Source organism: Manacus vitellinus, unplaced genomic scaffold (genome assembly GCF_001715985.3).
Source record: "Manacus vitellinus isolate BGI_N305 unplaced genomic scaffold, ASM171598v3 scaffold_9_pilon, whole genome shotgun sequence".
Classification (NCBI taxonomy): Eukaryota; Metazoa; Chordata; class Aves; order Passeriformes; family Pipridae; genus Manacus; species Manacus vitellinus.
Genome location: NW_021940917.1, coordinates 5954501 through 5970089, shown reverse-complemented (window position 1 = coordinate 5970089; position 15589 = coordinate 5954501). Strand labels below are relative to the sequence as shown.

Here is a 15589-nt window from a genome sequence, read left to right as displayed (position 1 = left end):
ATGAATATGGGAGATTGCATCATTTTACAACCACCACTACTTGAAAAAGATAGTAACAGGTTCACAATCATTTCCATCTATCTGTCTATGAAGTGTTGGGGTATAGTCTCACGGAGGATACTGGCTGATATCATTAACTACAAGTGACAACTACAAGTCTGTTAGCTTCTGAATCCCTCCAGACAATGCCTTGGGTCACAGACACCTTCAAGTGTAAGAGGGCCTCAAAATTATCTTCAAGTCAATTAGCCTTCGTGCCACTGCAGACCCAAAGAGCCTCCTGCAAAGTGGAAGAGGGCCATGCAGCTTTCTGGGGATTCTGGTAATGCTTCTGGACTACCAACCACATCAGCTTATATAGCAAAAAAAATTCTCCCTACAAAGCTCACAGCTGCAGAGGTAACAGAGCTTCCAGTTACACTGTTTTGGGTATTTCTATAGTCATTGCACTAATCATACTAAGATTCCCTCCTGCCACCCTGAATAAGAACCCTTCCCAGGGGAAGGGCAGTTGGGTCATTGGGGTAGATGTCATCAGAAGGGTGAAAGACTTCATTTTTGAACACTCAGAGAGAGATCATAAAATGATCGCAGAATGAACTTCTTTTTTGCCCAGATACTATGACTCTAAAACACATGCACAGGCTTTCTATGCAATTTTAGTGAGTGTTTATGAAAATCTTACATTTCAGTAGATACTTCAAGATCTATGAGAAAATCATATTTTTCTCATCTAAACTTCTTTGCTTTCCAAGAATATTACATTAAACTTCACTTCTGTCTTTGAACTGTCTGGATTTATTTTACGACCATTTGGAGATATATAAACATACTTAACATGAACCTAATGCCCATTTATTTTACAGTGTTAAGAGCTGGCAGCAAGACCATTTTAAGTCAATGGAATTGCATCAGCACTGAGTGGATATGTGCCTTTTGGCCTCCATGTATTTTTCAGTAAATAAGAGCTTACCCACAGCTTTCTGCTTTTGGCAAAGTAGGTACATGGCGAACGTTCAGAAAATCAAGAAATATTTTAGGGAGCTCTTCATTTTCTAAAATGACTGTCTGTAAAAAAAAAAAAGAAGGCAAAATAGAATCCTGCATTTTAAAAATATTTTAAATATCGCATACTTCCATTCAAGCTACCAAAACATTTCACTCTTGCAACACTTTTCAATTGTCCATTTTTTTACACCTATTTTGGAATGCTTCATTTCAACAGGAAAACCACAGTTCTTGATGAATCACATTAAAATACATTCAGCTTACCCTACTAGATTCTCTTTCACCTGCCATCGCTGGTGCCAAGTTAGATGCCTCTCAAGCAGAGATATCTGATTCTGGAACTAAGTTACTGGCATGCTCATTTGTGAATAAAATTCTGTTTATTTAAAATATAAAATAAAGCAGCCTCAGCTCAATGCTTTCATGCTCACCTCACAAAAGACTCCCCTCTGGCATGTGAGTGGAAAAAGGAAGTCTCCACTTTGTGCAGTTTTATTAGCGCACGCCTTGGTAAATGACAAGGGGAACTCTTTGCTTCGCCTGACAGGTCAGCTTACAGTGTGCTCCTTGTATCTGCACTGTGGCTCTTAATGACAAAGCTCTGATCAAGGAGCTGCTCACTAGACCTGCCACATCCTTCCACACCAATGACATACTGGCCACATAATGGCCAGATGCCATCCTCTGTTTTTTCACTGATGAGATTATTTACAATTTTCACAAGGCAAACAAAAACAGTTCATAAATTCAACCAATGTCTCACCTGAAAGATTAAGCCCCTATTTCTTTACGGTTCATATTGCCATACATTCTGAAAACACATGTACTTCACATGCAAATGAAAGCCACAAGCTCTTCCCTAAAGAGTTTTCCTTCATTAAGTCCTAACCCAAAGTGACTGTATGTATGGAAGAAACTTCACCAGATTTATAAATAGATCGACTCTTAGAAGTAAAGCTATTCATGTTCATCCTGTTCGCTTTCACACCCTATGTTAGAAGAAATACATGTAGAGAAGAAATAAGTCTGGTGATGGGAAGAACCATTACTCTGCTTACATTCGGGAGGTAACTTATCCCTGCATGTGTACTTTTTTTATATTTCAGTATCACAAGGGAGACACAATGATATGTAGAGGATAACAGGATCACAAAAAAAAAAGGTTGGAAGGGACATCTAGAAGTCATCTAGACCTTATAGCAGGTTTTGTAACAAGGTTATTGGTGTAAGGAAAACCCACTTAGTGTTAAAATTACTTAAGATGTGAATGGACTTAAAGAAAGTAATGCATTTGAAAACCAAGATATTTGAGAACCGGTTCTTTTTTTATGTTACATTTGCAAATGTTCAATTTGCAAATGTCTACACTTCATCAACAGCTGAGGCCATCACCAACAAATTTGAATAAAAGAACAGGGGAAAATGCAGCTTTTAAACTTTTCTGTTCTAGATTTTAATGGATGTAATGATCAAGGAGGTCTGAGATGCTGGCAAGTGTTAAGCCTTTCAGTTCACCTCTATATGAAGATGCATTAAAAAATGCCACTTCATTTGCATTCTGCAAAATCAGCACCTTGCTGCTGCAAAATTTATCCTGTTCCGCATTCAGGTTATGCATAAAAGGAGGGGTGAAGGTGGACGCATATTCAGACAGTGCATGAATTGCATAACAATGCATATCATTGGCTCAAATAAAACCATCTTACTAATTATATGCAATGAAGACCACAAAAAGTTGTATAAAGATGTTTAAGGGCATCTGGTGCTTATATGCAACCTCATACTTACACCTCCTGACTGTTTTTTCCAAAAGTTGAGCTGCCTGCTGAGGCTGCTGAACAGAACAGGAAAGAAGAGAAGGATACATCATTGTATAAAAGGAAAACTCTTGACAGCTCTTACAAACCTATTTGCTTCTACTTCCACTCACTCCAGATTAATACCTCATTCTATTTATTCTTTTTTTTTCACATGTATCAAGTCAACTCAGGCCCTGCTAATCCTGGCCTTGCTCAAATATACTTCATAAAAAGATGTAAGCAAATAGCATCTGTTTCAGTGTGTTAAGCCATACAGTTAAGCCATACCTGTCAATAACGCTGCTTTGGTGATCACTAAACTTGAAGATGTAGAATTTGCAGAGAAGTAAAGGCAATTTTGCACTCCACTGTATTTGTATGCCACCTCTCTTAACTGGGAATTTTGTCATTTCCAGAATTTTATGAAGGCAGGAATGCATTAAACAGAGGAGAATTTTTCAACTGAGGTAATGTAATGTGACATGCACTTTAAACATTTAAAAAAAAAAAAAAGGGAAGATACAAGTTATATATCCTAAAAAGGGGGCAAATTATCTTCTGGCTTGACTTCATTGGCTTCGATACAACTAAGGGCGAGAACATAATCTTGCCATTTAAAATACATGGTGGAAACCAAAGGAAAAGAGAAAAAACCCCCCTGGGAACAACAGGATTAGGTGCATCTGTCTAGATACATTTCCTACCTCTGGTGGTGGCCCGAAGTGGACTTTTAGAAAAAAAATGTAAGCATTCTCAACTTCCTATTTAAGTTGTTCCAAAGAATACTCTTAAATTAGAAATCAATGTTACCATAAGTGGCTTAATTTACCTGGAACAATCCATAATGCAACAGATCTTTTATTTCTGTCTAAAAACTTGTAAGAAATACATATGGTGATGATCTTTAAATGACAGCTGAGGAGGAAAGGAACCAGCAGGTAGAGTCTCTCAACCACTATCTATGATTTGTGATGTAATATGCTCAACTGTAGCACTTGTTCAAGTGAATATATAACACTGGCTTGACTACTACCTTGTTTGCTCTGCCATTAGAAAGTTATGAGAAAAATATTTTCAAAGAAATAAAAACTCACACTTAGTTTGATTTTAATGTGAATTTTTATTACATTCAAATTCTACCAAGAGCATAGCAATGAGTTTCAAATATGGGCCCCAGAGTGCTAAGTAGACTAATGTAAGGAAAAAACCCCAAGCATGTGTATTTCCTTCCTAAAATAAATGAAAAACCCCCACAAGTAAAACATCTAACATAACCTCTAGCAAATGATTTGGGAAGTGACTCCAGAAATACATTTTTCAACTCATTGATTTCAGCTGAACTAAGAGTATAAGTGCCATATTTTCTTAGAAAATTGTAAAGTGTTTATCTGTTACTGTCACACTTTAATGAACTACTCTGTGCTTCAGGAAAAAAACCCACAACACAACACAAGGGAGAGCCTGATGTTTACATCAGCAGAAATGTCTTTTTCACTGAAAGGGTGCAATTATTATTATGTAACACAAATAACAAAATCCTCAATTTTTCTACCTTATCAGTTTCATAAAATCATGTTCCCTAAGGATGTAATTGATTAGTTGCACGTTCTTTCAGTGACATCTGAAATACTTAATTGTCGGTTATCTTTTCTCCTTCAGTAAGTAAAATATAGTCACAAAATTGCAAAGGGACTTGTTCTGCCTTAACCTTAGCTAGATGCCATCATGCAGTGGAAAACAGTGCTAAAATATCACAGGATAATGCTCTCCAACAAGGGAGACATATAAACAGCATAATGATTTCCCACGAGTTTCCTTTTTAGAAAATTGTCACTAAAGCCAGGGTAAATGGTGACATATCTTCACAGAGGACACTGTGAAATCGAACACTGGCATTCTAGTTAGGCCCAAACCTACTCATCAGCCAATTATAACAGTAACTGAGCATCTTGCTGAAAACCTGAACAAGACCACTTCCCTAACCTTCAGAGATCATGCCACAGGAATGCATCGTTTCACATCGTTTTATTGTTGTTGTTTTCAATGAAAAAAGATTTTAAAATCAATGTCTTACAGTCATCTATCATACTTTCTTAAGGTTGCTGGAACAGCTGTTAGAAAGAGAGAAATGAGAGTGGGGAGCTGAGTTACAGGGTCCTTACAGACTTTTCCATTCAATCAGGTTTAGTTTGAAATGCAGTACTGTTAGGGTGAAGAAGTTCATGACAGTTTTTCCTCTCTTCACAGGGAAAGATGCTTCACAATACCTAATTCAGTGGTGCAGCTAAAATGGGGGAGAAGAAAATCAATACTTTCCAGCTACGGTAAGTAGGCTAGAGTGTCAGTCTCCACTGGGACCAGAATCCACATCTTTTAGAACATTTTAGAGTCTATATTCTTCTATTAACCTGCTTTTCCTGAACTGCTTTACACGATCCCATGAAATGATATAAAGGTTATCAAAAGAACACATTAACTAAAAACCAAGTAGACAAAGGAACCAGACTTCTAAGAGTAAGCTTTCCTTTTTTTTTTTTAAAGTAATAGCGGATAAAATCATGTTTTATATTACCCATTGTAAAGAATTATGAAGAAATTCATTCCCTTCTTCAGTAAGGGTGTTGTTATAGGTTATCAACTAGAATTATTTCTAAATAAGTTGTTGCCTAAGTTGCCATAGTAGAGACTTCCCACCTTTCATTACTACCAAAAATACTCACATTTGTAAGAACAGGAGAAGGTTATCAAACATGCCAAAAATTCTGTATAAAGACACAAGAAGCATGCAAACACATGTACAGCAACACAGAAGTGATGCTCCATATGAAGCACCAGCTTCATATGATATCAAAGGGCAGTCAACAGAAAGAGTGCCATCCATACAGTGGAGCTTGAAAGGGAATAAATATTGACTGTAGGTATTATAAGCCAAAATACTTCCAATGAAGATCCAGAAATTCTACCTAAACTATCTGAAAGTTAATGTAAAGTCACAAAAGTTAAAAAAAAAAAAAACAGAGGGGAATTGCACGTCTGAACCTCAAGACTGAAGAATAGTACAAAAATTCCTAAACCAACTTTCAGATCAATTTGTTATACTTCCAGTGACCTTAAAACTTACCTGACAACTCATGAGTGACAAATCTATCTATCACAGCATTCTCAAGCAACATAGAGGATAAATTAACTAGATGAAAAGGAAGTCAAATCAGTTAAACAGCTACTGGATCATCACTGAAAATGTGTATGCAGAAATTCGTGTCTATAACTTATTAACATTCTTACTTAAGCGTTACGTAACCTTACGGCAAAGCACTTTACTCATTTTGATCAAAAATACCACATAGGTCTTAAGGCAGAGAGCACTTCAGTTAGAAAGCTCATTAAAAACACGTTTATAATTCCAACTAATATTTAACCACTAAGTGCAGAGTGGATTGACTTGAGGCTAAGTGTACAAATATAACCCATTTGATGTAAAAAATAAAATATTGAATTTTTTTCAGAAAACTGGTAACATAAATTAGTGGGAGCAAACAGTGAGTCCCTCTTCAACAAAACAGGAGACTAGCCCTTGAAAGACCAGAAACAAAGTGCAACTACCGTTCCTTTGAAAAATAAGAATGAAAGGAAGCCGTCAATATAATTTCCTGAGACACTGCTGAAAGGATTGGAGGTTAAGACAAAGCTGGATGAGAAATGAAGAAATCAACAGAGCAAAAGGAAAAGAAGCAGAAGGGCAGGACAAGTTAATGATATTACAAAAAGTTAGTAGGAACGAGAAAGGCTTTTAAAAATAAGTAACAGGAAAAACTAATACAAAGAGTAAGTAGATCCATTAATGGCAAATACAGACACAAAAACAGATGCTGATTTCAAAATGTCTGAATTGAAGTGTCTTTTAGAAGTCAATGGACCACTAAGACAATGGACAATTAACAAGTAATTAAGACCATGTCAATAATGCTGGTGATAACAAACAGGTGCAGGAATACCTTAGACAATAATATAGATATCAATTAGTAGATCCAGAAAACACACATTCTACAATGGAACAGAAATTAGGCAGCTAGGCTTGGAAAAGTCTTCTCAAGAGTACAGGGGAAGAAGGTGGTAAAAAAGCAATCACATTTATAATAACGACACAACAGCAGGTTGCAGTACTGTTTTCTGAAAGCTCAAAGGAACTAAATGCAAATATGCTGCAGCGAAAAAAACCATCCAACATTCAGGGGAAGCAAGGTGCCTCACTCACCATGCCCTCTGCCAGTCCCTCTTCCAGGGAAAGCTCCAACAGGCAGTGTCACGGAGCACCAGCATGCTCACCTGAGACAAGCAGCATCTGAGTCGTCTTACACAACCCCTCAGACTGACATGGCCACTGGAAAATGCCAGAATTTCCTCTTAAAACACTGTAAATACAAAACAGCCACGAGAACTGCACACAGCGCAATTCACATCACCAGAAGCTCATGCATTTTCCGTGTTCAGGAAGTTTCTGTTGTCCACTATCAGAGCTTTATGAGACATCAGTTGTCTATAAATTACTGTTTGAGAAACATTAAGGAAAGGGACCTCTAAGACAACAACAACAACAACAACAAAAGAAATGCAATTGCAAACTACAACACCTAGAAAATAATTGATAGGTTTTTGTTTCTCTCACAGTCAGGTGCTGCCCTCCTTCTATGCTGATCCTTGTGATCCTTATGCACTGGGAGGAAGGTTACATGGGAAAAAGAAACAAAACCCTGCAACATGATCTGATCACGTAATCAAATATGATCATAAATACATCATCTACTTTAACGAGGATAAGCTGGTACTAGAAATGTCCATTCCAGATTTTCCAAATTTGCAAGTCCTAACCTCTTTAAACATCAGGGTTTAGTGTATGTTTCTTCCTAGTATGCAATAATCCTTTCTTAGAATTGTAGAATCATTTAGGTGGGAAAAGGCCTTTAAGATCATTGAGTCCAACCCTTAACCCAGCACTGTAAAGGCCACCACTAGATCAAGTCCCTAAGTCCCACATCTAAATGTCTTTTAAACACCTCTAGCGATGGTGACTCAACCACTTCCCTGGACAGCCTGTTTCAATGCTTGAGAACCCGTTCCTTGAGGGAATTTTTCCTCTTACCTAATCTAAACCTACCCTGGCACAACAAAAGACCAAATCCTCTCATCCTGTCACTTGTTACCTAGGAAAAGAGGCCGGCCCCCACCTGGCTACAAGCCTACTAGAAGAGTAGCTGTAGAGAGTGATAAAGTCCCCCCCAAGCCTCCTTTTCTCCAGGCTAAACAACCCCAGCTCCCTCAGTCTCCCCTCATACGATCTGTGCTCCAGACCCTTCACCAGCTCTGTTGTCCTTCTCTGGACACGCTCCAGCACCTCAGTGTCTTTCTTGCAGTGAGGGGCGCAGAACTGGACACAGGATTTAAGGTGTGGCCTCACCAGTGTCAAGCACAGAGGAACAATCACTGCCCGGGTCCTGCTGGACACACTATTTTTGATACCAGCCAGGAAGCCTTTGGCCTTCTTGGCCACCTGGCCACATGCTGGCTCATGTTCAGCTGGCTGTCAACCAGCACCTCCAGGTCCTTTCCCACCTGGCAAATTTCCGGCCACTCTGCCCCCAGCCTATAGCTCTGCATGGGTTTTTTGTGACTCAAATGTAGGACTCAGCACTTGGCCTTGTTAAACCTCATACAGTCAGCCTTGACCCACCAATCCAACCTGTCCAGATCTCTCTGCAGAGCCTTCCTACCCTCCAGCAGATCAACACTCATATCCAACTTGGTGTCATGTAAAAACTGACAGAGGGTGCACTTTATCCCCACATTTAGATCATGGATAAAAATAGCAAACAGAGCTCTCCCTGATACTGACCCCTGGTGATCAGCCACCAACTAGATTTAACTCCATTCACCTCCACTCTCTGGACTCAGCCACCCAGTAAAGAGTATGTCTATCCAAGCCAGAAGCAGCAGATCATAAAATACATAGAAGTGTGTTTGTTTGTTACAGTAACAAGTCAGCAGGATCACACAGTGATCAAAGGGCCTAAGAGAACTGAACTGATGGATTTTCTGAATTAAGAACTCTGTACACCATATTGTTTATGGCTGCTTTAGAACCAGAGAACTAAAAAATTTACAATAATGATTATAACAATGATAATGATGATGATGATGATAATAATAACAACAACAACAGAGTACCATGAGAGAACTGGGTATACCTGTACCAAGGAAGTTAGTAACAATTACAGTAAGGAAGACAATTATTGGGCACAAATATAAATATATCTTAATAGGGCTGCTATGACTGAAACAGAGACTCTGCTTAGATGGTTACTCTATTAGATATTTCAAAAAAAGAGACTCTGTTCAAAAACTTCCTACAACCTCTTAAACAATCAACAAGTACAGATAAAGGTGGCCCTGTTGATAGAGCCTACTTTCATTTCCAAAAGGCTTTTGTCAACCTCCCCCTCCGCCCCCAAAGGCTTTAAGGCAAACTCAGCAGTGATGATCCTTGTGAAGATAAATAAGTTGTTACAATTCCTGAAAGAGAGAACAGGAGAACACATTTCCATGTGATGCATATTGAAAAAAAAAACACATAAAAAACCAGTGGTGGACTTCAGAATGACCACTAGTGATTGGAGGACTGAGATGCTGGGGGCTACAATAGCATTTTCACTTCCTTTTAGCTTCACAGGATATCTCCCACAGCTCTAACTCATTTTGCTGATTTTGCTGAGGAAAAGGAAAGAGTCAGATGGTTGATAAGGTGTAAGTTATCTATGAAAACAAGTCTTGCTCTCCACAAAATGACAATTTCATGCAAATGTCATATAAAAATTTCTAAATCATGTGAGGATGCTTTCCTCATCTGCATTGTTTCCACAAGGTATTGTAACAAACTGCTATTCAGCTCTACAATAACTTCTTATTTTATCTCTCTGATATTTTCTTGTCAGATGTTTTGGGTCAGAGTAAACCTTTGAGAAATGACTCGACATTCCCTTTGAAACTAATTAGACTAAGCAGCAGGTACCCACTCCAAAGTCCAAACAAAAGAATGTAGAAAGGACAACGAATTCACTGCATCTGGGGTTAATGAACTCAATTGTGTCATTTTTGAAGAGGTAAAGTGGGGTAACATAGCTGGTGAAATATATTTAGATTTATACAGTGGTGTTTTTTGGGGGCTTTGTTTTTTAGTTTTGAGTGTTCATAGCCCTTTCAGCACAAAATTTGACATTGAATAAGGACTCTTAAGTTATTCTGTAATGTTGGAAGAGTAATTGTGAGGAAATTGTTGAGCTTTATTTTAAAACTCTGAAGCTTACTTAAGTTTTAATCAGCTTTATTTATTAGCAAAAGGAAGGTAAAAATCTGTGTGTGGGACTGTTTCGTTTTTTCCCCCTTGAATAGTTAATATACTAGCAATTTATTCTGATATCCTAATTCTGTAGTTAATGAGGTGGTTGCTTACACAATGGCAAAGAAGCACAAAGTAAGTTATGACCACTAAGAAACTCAGAAAAGACAGAGATAGAGGGGCTAAAAAAAGCTGGAGTCAGTCCTAACAAGAACAGAATAGATACCACAGGAAGAGAACAAGAACATGGATGTATTTGTTTAAATTTGTTTAAAGCAAAGAGCTTTCTCATAGCAACACTGTAGCAGAAAAAAACTTGTTTTAAAACATATGCTTTTCCATGTTCCATTATATTACTTCTGTTTGTAAACATTCTTATGTTTAAAACATTTTCCTAGCCCCACAGGAGAGCAAGACCAAATCAACTTGGAACAATGTGATAAATGCTGTGCTGACAGCACTAGCCATTGATTAAAAAGCATCTGTTTTCTGAAAAAAATCACCAAGGTTTGTTTGCTTTGAAAAACACTCAGAAGAAATCTCTACTCTGGATGGAAACCAACAGGTTAAAGTCAAAGAATCAGACAATCTCTTCTTTCCTGTTTATGCCACAGGAGCAGCATAACAAATGGTCGAGATGTGGGGACACATAACAATATGGACATTAAAAAAGCTTAGACAGCATTTCATAAATTACACAAGCAAGTTGAAATCAATGTCAGAGAACAGAAATTTGAATAGATGAAGTAGGACATTTTTTAACAGACACTAATACGCATGTTTAAATTAAATTCTTGATAAATAACTAGCTACTAACTATGCCGTGAGAATGTTTTGCCAGGGGTCATATCTCATTTTCTATTTTCATTAAAAAGGAACACCACATAAAGAACACAGAGGACAGCAGGGCAGTCATAATGGAGTACACTATTTTATTTCCCCAAATAATATAAGAGCAGGAAGATGCTCAAAACTGTTCAAAAATAACAGTAAGCATTTCTGGCAGCAGGAGTCACTGCAGAACAGTCAGGTGGGCAAAAAAAGGCTTTAATATGTGTTCTCAAAACACTTAACAGGTCCAGTTTTGTCATCAAGAGTCTAAATTTGTTAATTCTCATACTACCACACTTGTGGATGTTGACAGATGGGTTATTTCTGTGTTAAAACAGCCTGAATGAGGACTGCACACTGCTCCTCAGTACCACCCACCATACTACTCTTCCAGAAATAAGACTTTAAATTATCTAAAATAATTTTTTCTAATAAATTTTTGTGTTAGAACAAACATGCCTATACTCTATTTGCTGAAATCCTCTTCTATCACATATTTATCTGCATTTCATTAAAATCTGCCAAACAATTAAATATCTTGTTCATGCCAAAATTCTGCATTAAATCTCCTTTCACATAAACTTTAAGAGAAAACTGTGTTTGCTCTGTGTCTGTGTGTGTCCCATTACAGAAGAGATACAGCAGCAAATTATTAAATTCTGTATTCTTCAGTGAAATGAAGTGTTTGCAGAATCAAGCCCAGCACACTGCAGGATGATTTTGTCTTGCTACTGAATCAAAAGTAGGAAAAAACATGTAGAATTAAGAAAACACAGCAGCAAAGACTTGTGGAGTGGAGTTTGTGACGCTAAATTCTGGCTGCTTCTTACAATCCTAAGTACTTGCTTGCTCATGGATTCAATTTGCATCATGAATTAATGCTACCAGAAGTGACAGAACTGAACAAAGTAACTTCCCTTCTCTGCAAACACAGAAACCCTGCTATCTGTTTGCACAGAGTTGCAAGGTTTTCCATGTTTTTTTCTTGCAAAAAAACATGTAACCCCAAAACAATCCTCCAAACCCTCCATCCTTTCTTTTTTCACTCCTGCCACCCTGGCAAAAAAATCTCACCTCTCTTTTAGAGAAATGAGCATGCCTTGTTACATGCTGCTCTGTAACTATAGGAGCAAATCAATAGCAGCTGAATGCCATCTGCTTCGGGCAGCAGAACAGCACCAAAAGTGTGAGCAATGCATCTTCCCTTATTGAAAGGTTATTTTATGCAAGTAAACAATTCATCGTCTTCTTGCACGCTTGATGCTCATTTACCACTTTTGATCAATAAAATATGCAAAACAACAAAAAAATTGAATCCTAAGAGTAGTTCTGATGCCAGTGTGATAGGTAATCAATAACAGGTTTCTGTTCAGTAAGGCAGGCAGTAGGGTAACTCCTTTATTGTATGAACCCAGGAGAAAGTGTGGAAATGTGTCTTGTTACCTAGATAATGCAATAACAGAGTGAGAAACACAACTTCTATTCTGTAAATTAAAAAAAAAGTGCAAAACAGGAAGCACTTTTTCAATTGTATTTTCCCCCTAACTATGCAAAGGGTACTAATGCCAACTTGCTTGATCATTCGCTGCAAAGAATCTGCTGTTATATGGTTGATAGAGCTATTCTATTATTAACATAGATATAGAGCTGTTCTATTATTAACATAGATATTTGGTTAAATAATAGTCATTACGAGACAAACTTTGGCCAACAACCCCAATCTGTTTCTTTTTGAAGCTGCTCTACTTTATTAAGCCTCAATTTTCAATGTATTTATGTTTCAGGTGAACTCAGTTTTTCTGTTAAAAACAAACTGCTATGGGAATTTCTTTTGCACTGTGTTTCTTTTAGTCAGACCACAAACTGCCTTATTACATTAAGCCTCTTGACAATTGATTCAAGTAGAATACTTCTCTCCCAACAAAGAAAACGACATCATTTTTAGAGATATTGCAGAACAAAACCTCCAATTTAAACAGTTTCCTAAAATAACACAAAATACTTGAAATAATAGTTGCTACTCACAAAGGCTCTCTACTCTAGTGAGCCAAGTATCCTTATTAAAAAAAAAAACCCTTACTCTCCCTTGAACAGCGATTTTGCAGATTGTATCACAAAGCCATAAATTAAGCTGCACACTGTATGTTCTGATCTGCACTTAATACTGCATTTTCTTCAATCTCCTTTCCTGATTGTTTCTAGAAACAAAATTATTTGGGTATGTGGCCTTTACATCTGAATTGGTTATCTGAATTGAAAAAAAGCTAGGTGTTCTTCTGTAGAAGAATATCTTATACAGGGCTTCCATTTTAGAGAATTAATCAGTGCAAGACTTAAAAAACAAAAAACCTCAACACCCCTCTACTCCCCCATTTTTCTTTATATTTGCAATGAAAGACACTTCCCAATGTACTGGCCATGGACTTGGGGAAAAGATTTATTAAAGTGAAACCAAGCAATACTGAATAAAACCTGATTTCACCATAAAATTAGAACCAAACACTAACTTGCAGTCAAGCAGCAGCACTTCTACACAGGAAAGGCAAAAAATCTCTTGTTCATGGTTCAGTTCTCATAATTCTTGCAAAAACAAGACAACTGGAAGAGCATATCTATAAATCGACTTGTATAGAATTTTTAATGTACTTATTGGTAATTAAAAAGGAACATATTTGTACATACGGAAAAAGTCCTTCTGACCAACCTACGAAACTTAAGGAATATAAGATAGGTTTAGGTTTGGGGTTTATTTAAATCTATGAATTAGAGGCAGATTTGTAAGCAACTGTTCAAGATTTTTTCTTTATAACCTTGGAAGACCTCAAACATTTGTGATTCTAACAGGCAGCTGCCCTTGCTACATAACATAGCTTGGATCATGCTCCTTCTGCATCCCTTCTTCAAAAATGCTTATGAGTTTATATGAACTCCAATATACAGTTTGAACACATTTATAGAAGCCAAAACAATTTTGATCAAATTAATAATACAGAACATAGTAGTGAAAGTGCAGTAGCTTGGAGTCAATGACCCAACTAGCAGCAAGGGTATAATTTAAAGTCAGAAATTTCCAGTGCATGCACCGTTAGCCACAGTGAACCTGTTACTGCTCTAAAGGGAATTGTTTGCCTCTTATTAGATTTTCTACAGCACAGCCATAAGTGATAAATGTACTGCTGTACTCACTGTCAAGTTAATCAATGCTGCCAAAGTTTTGTTGACCTAACAGTAATCCATAAAGTGAGCGGCATTTTCTCTATCCCTATGACATCTCAGTCCTCAGTGGGGATACAAATCTTACAACAGCTTCTTAAAAAAAAAAAAAAAGAAAAAACAAAGCAAAGCAGGGGGAAAAATGATATTTTCAAAATTCTGTCTTTAAATTAGCTGACTGTGAGAATGCTTTGCTTCTCTGACAAATTGCTTAAAAATGAAGCCCACACAGTGGATTCAGTTTGATGGCTAAAATACTATCAAATGGATAACTTCACAGAGGATAAAGTCTTGCCTACAAAAAAGAAGGTAAAAAACAGCTTCAGGAGTCTTTCAAGGAAACAGTTGTGAACAGGATTTACATGTAACTATAGATTAGTGTACTGGTTCAAACAAAACACAGTGTAGCAATTCTGAAGACAGTAATGTGAAAACAATAATAAAAAATCACCACCAATAAAACCTGTCTAATGCTGAGTCTAGCTGTGATTCACAGTCCATGAGAGGCATCACCACTGGAAAGAAGAAAAAGTCAGGAAACAATCCTTGGTAAAACAAGCTGCTCTATAAACAAACTGCTGCCATGCTCTCACAAGCAATTATAGACATATGAAATATGAATTGCCATTGATTTTTCTTCTAGAGGTCACTCTGCTCCATGTTTTACGAAGTCTAGGCATTTATTTGGGTGGCAAACTGACAAGTTTTTACAGAATTAACGGAGCAATGTAATCCTTGCTCAATTGCAGGTACTTCATTATGGCTCTGTTCCTTGACACTTGTCCCTCCCAAAACTCACCAGCAAGGGAGTCCTTGATAAAGGTGAGGAACAATGCAATTACTTGTGAAAAGAAACCATCCTAACTTGGTCAGTGAATGCTTATTTACCTTTTCTGTGCTGATGGCAGACAAGCAGCATCAGCTGGACGGCTGCATTTGTCACAGCCGTAGCAATTCTGCAGACAGTGTTCTGATCTGGCTAAAACCTCTCCACATTCTCACTCTTGAAAGAGGGATGACTTCTTCAGGACAGAGAAATGAGATTGCAATTTAGCTTGCTAACAGAAGCTAAATAACTATCTGTATTTCTCTTAAAAAATATCATAACATTGAAATAACTGCAAGAATGCTAAGATATTCTCTATAAATCTCATATTTTTGAAGTTATATTCACACTTGGCTTGCTGTTCCTCACTCAGCAACCAGAGAACTACTTAATTACGGTCAGTAAACTCCATAAATGAGGTTGAAATTGAGAATCACAGATTCATGACACATATATACTGGCATTTTTAGACAGCAATCTTCTTTACTTCTATTGTTCATTTTGGCACAAATATTTGGCCTC

At 37.3% G+C, this 15589-nt stretch overlaps 1 protein-coding gene across 1 annotated transcript in view; it reads right to left on the bottom strand.

Moving 5' to 3' along the window:
* Window positions 1-15589, bottom strand: part of SNX24 (sorting nexin 24) — a 48596-nt gene that overhangs the window by 6244 nt on the left and 26763 nt on the right. The window contains exon 4 of the mRNA XM_029965444.1: window positions 974-1068. Coding sequence (XP_029821304.1) covers window positions 974-1068 — 95 coding nt within the window. The remainder of the gene's footprint in view (window positions 1-973; window positions 1069-15589) is intronic.